Below are 7,202 nucleotides of genomic sequence, written 5' to 3'. Positions count from 1 at the left end.
GGAGCTAAAACTTACAGTAAAAGCCCATAGTTTAAAATGTCAGTATGTATAGCCAGCCTGCATAAAGCTGTCTGTAACAACATAATTGCTGAACGTTATCTCATTAAAGACCCGCTTTTTGATTGCATCCACCTGCCCCACCTTTCTCTGAAGTGATCAGTGGCGATGTTGATTAGAGCGGCGGGGGGTTGTTCAGTGGGTTTGTCCAGTTGTTCTGAAGTACACAAGGTTGCAGCCAATCACAGAACAATTATACCTGCAGGAAGTTGACAAACTTTTCAAACTCCTCCCACTGCCAATATCTACTAGACGGGAGATAGAACTGCCGAGGCATATATGGTACCCAGTGGAGAGAGAAGGAATATTACGTTTAAGATTCGATCACCTAGCAGTGAAGAACTATATTTCATGAACAACTGGAACTGAATGACTACACCGAGAAGAGTAGGAATCTAGAATTCGTTTTTATTTGTTTCTTAAAGCTTAGCGGACTTCAGAAATAATAACCATGCAGTACCAACACCCTACGTCTTCGGCGATGAGTGGCAGCGTTCCTCTTTACGCACCGACTCCAATTCAGCCGGTGCACCCAACTCCGTTTTATATTGACGATATTCTGGGCAGAAATGTGACGTCCACCTCCACTTCATTGATGCCGACTCCAGCTCTGCCGTCTGCAAATTCCTCCTTTACCAGTTTGGTCTCACCGTACAGGACTCCAATTTACGAACCCACCCCGATCCACCCGGCGTTTTCGCACCCGGCATCGTTGACAGCTACCTATAACACTGGCGCGTTTGCCGGCTCATTCTACCCTTTTCACCGGACAATGGGCGATTACGCACAGGCATTAATCAGACATGATCCCCTTGGTAAGTGTAACTTTTGATTTAATTCACCAGAAAGTAACAACTTGAACTAGTATGTAATTGCCCATAGAATAAAACAGTACAGCGTTGTCTTAAATCACGTCCATCTATATGTGCAAAACATACACTTATTGTAATTTCTGTGAATAACTTTTATTAAACTATATAGAATACTGTAAAGATCTACAAACGGTTACTGTAGTTGCTTGTTAAATTGACCAATAGTAGCCTATAGGATATATACATTGTTGCACAATCTGCACAGCATGTTTTAAAAAGGACAAAAGCAGTCTACCACGCACACAAGTAACGCAACTGTACAATTCATTTTGGATTTCATTGCAATTTGTATAATTCTTTACTAGGCCTATACTATAATAGCTCAGTTGTTGACTAGCAGTTTACATCACATAAGAATGACTTCAGTGATTGAAACGGTGCGTTTCATGCATCATTAAACCCTCATTTCTATTAATAAAAACGGTCACAGTGCATAGCTAGAAAACAAATTTAAGCGCAAATCAAGCTTTTAATAGCTTACAATAAAGTCCAATAAACGTTTTTTTTTTATATATGTAGTATGTCTGGCCCACATCTGCCAAATCGCAATATCGTATATGGATTTTACTAGGCCTCTTCATAATGAATGCATTATTATTATTATTATTATTATTATTATTATTATTATTTATTATTATTATTATTATTATTATTATTATTATTATTTGTATTGTTTGACGTTATTAAGAACACCAAAGACTACTGCCCTGATTTCACTTTCTGGTATGATAGCCTAATTGGTAAATAAATTAAAGACCAGCAGAAAATGTCTGTTTAAATAGTGCGATTTTCAGCAGTGATAGTCAACCATTTGTTATAATCCCCCTGCTTGCTGCTCTGGAGGGCTAACAGTCTGTGCTCACAAAGGCTGACCCCTTTCCGTTCATACAGGAAACCTTGAGTTCCCGATAGGAGTAAATCTGGTCTCAGAAGCTGTTAAATGTTTTCCTGGCTGCTTCAAGCAGGCTCTTCCCCGGGAGTCGTGCACACTGCTGATTATTTTATCGACATCCTCAATACAGACATATTCAGGAAACACTCGACTTCTGATAGCCGGGATCTGTTCTTCTAATATTGTTCATTTCCTCTGTGTGGGATGTGACTTTACAGCAGCTAAAATAACCAGTTGCTTCCTATTTTTCAAGGCGTTCAGCTGCAAACTAACCACAGATTGACGCAAGCAAAGATACATCTTAATACACTGAAATGAAAGTCGCGATAGTAAAGTTGTTTCTTAGCCTTCACATTGGCACACACGACTGTTTTCGTAATCAAGGAGAGACTGCCTGTATTTTCTGTTTTATGGTTAATTGTAGATTATAGGATTTAGCTTGCGGTAATTCTTCTTCACATATAATTCTGTGGCGGTGCATACTTTCCATCTTATATGGGGGAAGTGGCATAGGCCCTGTACGATACCACAAGATAAACCACTTATCGTTCTTAATGTTAGCCATAACACACGCACAACATTATTGTTGCAAACCTTTCCGGCACATCAGGGGTTCCGTACAAGATAAACACTAATTACACCTACTACTACTACTACTACTACTACTAATAATAATAATAATAATAATAATAATAATAATAATAATAATACATTTAGGCTTAATTTATGTTACAGAGCACAATTTAAATAACGCACAGTTTGAATGGGTGAAAATCTCAGTCTGACTCATTACTTTTTTTTTTTAGTTTCTTTTTTTTTCTTTTCTTTTTTTTTTTTTTTTTTTTTTGCTTAACTGTCTATTTGCTGTCTCTCGGCTTCCTTGAATGACTGCGTTAAAGGAACAGAAGGAAACAAATGCCACTTACGAGATAGACCAACAGGAAACACATTGGCGGAAATGTAGCCATAGCTTTAGTGGGTCTCTCAGTGGTTTTCTTTGCAAACCTCAAACGAAATGAATGTGTTTTGAGTGAAAAAAATAAATAATGATTTACTATTTCCTAAACCAAGTCTATGATAGCAGAGTTAAGTGCCTAAAATAATTGACTGACGGTGGTAAACTTTACTGTACAAGTTTCCACTAGACCTATTAATATGGTTAGTGTTTCACGTTTTGGTTTTTGAGTTTATCTTGTAGAAGTGAAAACCGTACAGCATATTTACACAATGATGCGCTAAAACGAATATAAATACATTTACTAAAACACAATGTTTTAATAAATTATGCGTCAGGTCAATAATACAGTGCACAACCTAAAACATATTGTTTGTACCTATTAAGTAATATGCGATGGTTGTGGAATTCAAGCGTTATTTATTGTCTGTGTTCTGACTTTGTCTTTTTGTTATTCCCTACAGGAAAGCCTCTTCTGTGGACTCCCTTTATTCAAAGGCCTCTGCACAAAAGAAAGGGCGGGCAGGTTCGATTTTCAAACGATCAAACTATTGAGCTGGAAAAGAAATTTGAGACACAGAAGTATCTCTCACCGCCTGAACGAAAAAGACTCGCAAAGATGTTACAGCTAAGCGAAAGACAGGTATAAGCAACTTTCATTAGCGCTATATTTAAACAATTGTATTGCTAGCATATATAGATAGATAGATAGATAGATAGATAGATAGATAGATAGATAGATAGATAGATAGATAGATAAATTCTCTATAAACATTAGCTCTCTAAAACATATTCTTAGTCACCTAAATGTATCTTTAATGGACATGTGTAAAATATGTCTGAAGAAGTAGGCGCTTACTTATTTTATATTACGAAACAGAATAATATATTAATTGTGTTTTTTTGTTTGTTTTTTTTTGTTGTTTTTTTCTTTCTTTTTTTTTTTTTTTTTTTTTTTTTTTGCTCTTTTTAGGTAAAGACTTGGTTTCAGAATCGCAGAGCAAAATGGCGACGCCTGAAGCAGGTATTCAGAGATAGTTCTGTTCCTATGGAAAGTCGTTCAACATCATTTCATTTCATCATCGTGTATTCCGGTTTGTGTGCAAAAGTAATTTGAAAGGCTGTAAGCCTCTTCACCTCGATTGAAAAAACAAATAGTCATGCTGGAATCCAGGATGAGCTATCCAGGCGGCACTGATGCTAAAAGCTGCTAATGCAGCGGTTGGGTCGCATTATTTCTGGAGCGCCACACTCGCTGCACATTAACCTGAACGCTAATTGTATTGTAAACCCATATGTTTTTAATCAAATTAATGTCTGCCAGATAAGAACACCGTTAAACGAACGAGTCTTGTTGGTTCACTGTTCGGCTTACTCGGATATAGTATATCGCTTGCACACCTTCTTGCACGTTGATGAAACAATTTCCAGTTATATATCGATATGAAAAATACATAGTAATATAGGCGACTGCAATGTATTTCAGATTTCTTGGTTTTTGACCAAGCTACATATGAAATAATATACATGTTACAGAATATACATATAAGGTATTTATATATTATTTCAGTAATATAACACATATAGCGACGTGGATATAATTATTACGACAAACAAAATATGTAAATAAAAATGAATGTACACATTGAGCTAATTTTTAGTTTTAACTCATTATTAGGAAAACCCTCAAGCAACCAAAAAGGAAGAATGCGAGAATTCTGAAAGCCGTTGCGATCAGAGGCAGGACATCTCTTTGAATCCCGAACAGAAAAACAAAGAAAGAACTCTTAGCAGATCCCACTGTTCATCATCGCCGGCATCTCAAGAGGAAATCGAATCCGACATTTCAGAAGATTCGGAACAAGAAGTGGACATTGAGGACGACAGGCATTTTCATTAAATGTACAATGAAAGACTGCATGCAATTAAAACCCACTTAGCTATCGCACTATGGGCCCAATTCTCGCATTGATTTACGCGCTATATTTACGCGCTGGAAGAAGAGCTGTAAGCCCCTTCCAGCGTTTAAACAGGGCCCTATATAAAAAGGTAATACAACGATAAGTGCGTGGCTAAGTAGTTGATGTATATATGTATTTATATTTGAGGGATCTCACAATAACATTAGTATATCATATGACCAACAAAGAAGTTCAATGAGATCTATTTAATTCAAGAATATGTTTTAGTACAGTGTCTTTTTATAGCATTTTTCACCGAAATAAATATTGTACGATATGCATTATAACGTTCTTTACTAGGGATGACTTAATTGAATGTGTTTTAATGTAAGCATACCTATTTTGTTATATGTGTGTGTTTTGTTTTGGTTTTGTTTGTTTTTTTAAGGTCAAATTTTCTCAGAAGTGCTGTAAATAACTATTTGTTAAATGATACACAACACAACAATGGAAAATACTTTTTGAGTTTCTAATAAACTCTGCATAGTTTTAATGTTCTAATTGATGTCCTTTATATAATACATTACAATGTATTTATCAATGCAACATGGGGTTCATTATCAAATATATTGCAAAATAAATACAAGTTAGATGTTTAAAAGCTTCAATTAAACAACCCAGGAGGTTTATTTGTTTCTTGAGGGTTCTGTAACATAAGCAATTCGTTTTTCCTGTTACCAAAGAAATAATGCACACTTGTTGGCCCGTGTATCAAAATATAATACAACAAGGACTCATTTCTGTAAATATTTCTTAATGACAACGCTTCAGAATGTATAATATTACAATATATTGATTAATAAATTACCCTACATAAAAAGTTAAAATTAGCATTCGTATTGTAATTTTCACCCAAATATAGACCTAATACTATAATTACTGTTTTGCTGTTTATTATATAACTATTATATATATCTATAATATATATATATATCTATATATATATTAATATATATATATATTATATATATATATATATATATATATTATTATATATATAATATATATATGATATATATATCTATAATATAGATAGTATATACAATATTATATATATAACGTTCGTTCATAATAATTATATTCGAAATAGCTTTTGAAAATTACTTTGATCATAAACCTATTTTCTAAAATAGTTTTTTGAGGGGTACATCCAGTATTCATTGCAAAACTTGAACAAAAAACAACAGCGAGTAAATCAGTTTATTTCATAATCGGCTTAAACGGTTTTCCACCATGAAACCAAATGTTTAAGACTTAAATGTTATGCAACAGATGTTAACCACAACGAGGTGTATTGTAATAGCTTGAAAATATAGGTACTGGTTACATTTTTTAAATGAACTGGATAGTTTGAAAAGGTAAGTAAAATAAACATGACAGTGCAAAGAAAATAACGTGTGTTTAAAATGCTTCATGTTTTATATAGTCCATATTATACAACGCGTACAAAAGCAGTAACATTTTCATTATAAAATAACCTTCCTGTACTTAATCTTACTTGCAGCTGGGGCAGTGGCAGACTAATCGAGGCCATTTTTTTCAAGGACATGAGGTTGCTTTATATACTGGCATTCGTTTATCAAGAGTTATCTTGTACAGGGATAATGGGGGAGAACTAAGTTATCAAAATATTTCTCCATGGATTAAACAGACAGCAAGTGACCCCTGTAGTTTCTTTTTCAAATACAAGTTTAACAAACAGTTTTCATCTAGCACAACGCCGGTTCAACTGCAAACAATCAGCTCTCCAGCCACTTAGAGCATTATTGAACACCAAGAGGCTCTTAGCCTGCTTCTTATTGTTTTTCTGCCATACTCCCTGACTAAATATCAAGTTTTTTTCCCCCAAATAGACTCTTGATGTCAGATTTCATGAAAATATTTGCACCACGTCGCATGTGATCACAAAGTGGGTTAATTCACATTTTTAAAAAAATGCATTTAGTTGGGTACTTGTAATTTTTTATTGGAAGGTCATATAAGTGAAGAACATAACATTATGATACATATACAAAATGGGGACTTAAGGCTATTGTAAATTGATAATAACGTTTTGAATGTGAAGTGTCAATCATCAAATCGAAACACAATAAACATGCTTTTTTTAAACTTTTAGTTTCGGTAGTTTGTTTAATTTTAATTGATGGATTTTAATAGGGAAATTCTATAAAATATATGATAATTATATAGGCCTAAACAGACACCATTATTTTGATAAAAAAAAGTGTCCTCCGCAACAATTGTACTGTAGTTTAATTCTCTAAAATTTAAAAAGATATAGACTGGGCACTGTGTCATCTAACCAAATTCAAGCCTTCCGTGCGCTGGACTAGAAAGCAAAACGTTTTGACACACACTATAACAATAGTATGTCGATCTTTATTTTTAAGATGCAAAAAGGTGACCACACATAAACAAAGTTATAGTTAAAATCGGTGTATGCCGTGTAGTATATATTGTAATTG

At 34.2% G+C, this 7,202-nt stretch overlaps 1 protein-coding gene across 1 annotated transcript; it reads left to right on the top strand.

Annotated features, from left to right (window-relative positions):
- Positions 1–317: 317 nt before the first annotated feature.
- Positions 318–5,230, top strand: LOC121325213 (hematopoietically-expressed homeobox protein hhex-like). The gene is made up of 4 exons (XM_041267583.1): positions 318–872; positions 3,241–3,419; positions 3,750–3,800; positions 4,455–5,230. Exons 1-4 carry the CDS (start codon positions 509–511, stop codon positions 4,674–4,676), a joined length of 816 nt encoding a protein of 271 aa, XP_041123517.1. The 5' UTR covers positions 318–508; the 3' UTR covers positions 4,677–5,230.
- Positions 5,231–7,202: the final 1,972 nt, after the last annotated feature.

The sequence above is a fragment of the Polyodon spathula genome, chromosome 13 (genome assembly GCF_017654505.1).
Source record: "Polyodon spathula isolate WHYD16114869_AA chromosome 13, ASM1765450v1, whole genome shotgun sequence".
Lineage (NCBI taxonomy): Eukaryota > Metazoa > Chordata > Actinopteri > Acipenseriformes > Polyodontidae > Polyodon > Polyodon spathula.
This window is presented reverse-complemented; position numbering and strand designations above follow the sequence as displayed.

Excerpts from the sequence above, each read along its gene's own strand:
- LOC121325213 (XM_041267583.1), top strand. The coding sequence starts at position 509 with ATGCAGTACCAACACCCTACGTCTTCGGCGATGAGTGGCAGCGTTCCT. Across the intron at positions 873-3,240 it reads AATCAGACATGATCCCCTTG|GAAAGCCTCTTCTGTGGACT; the intron begins GTAAGTGTAACT and ends TATTCCCTACAG. Across the intron at positions 3,801-4,454 it reads AATGGCGACGCCTGAAGCAG|GAAAACCCTCAAGCAACCAA; the intron begins GTATTCAGAGAT and ends ACTCATTATTAG.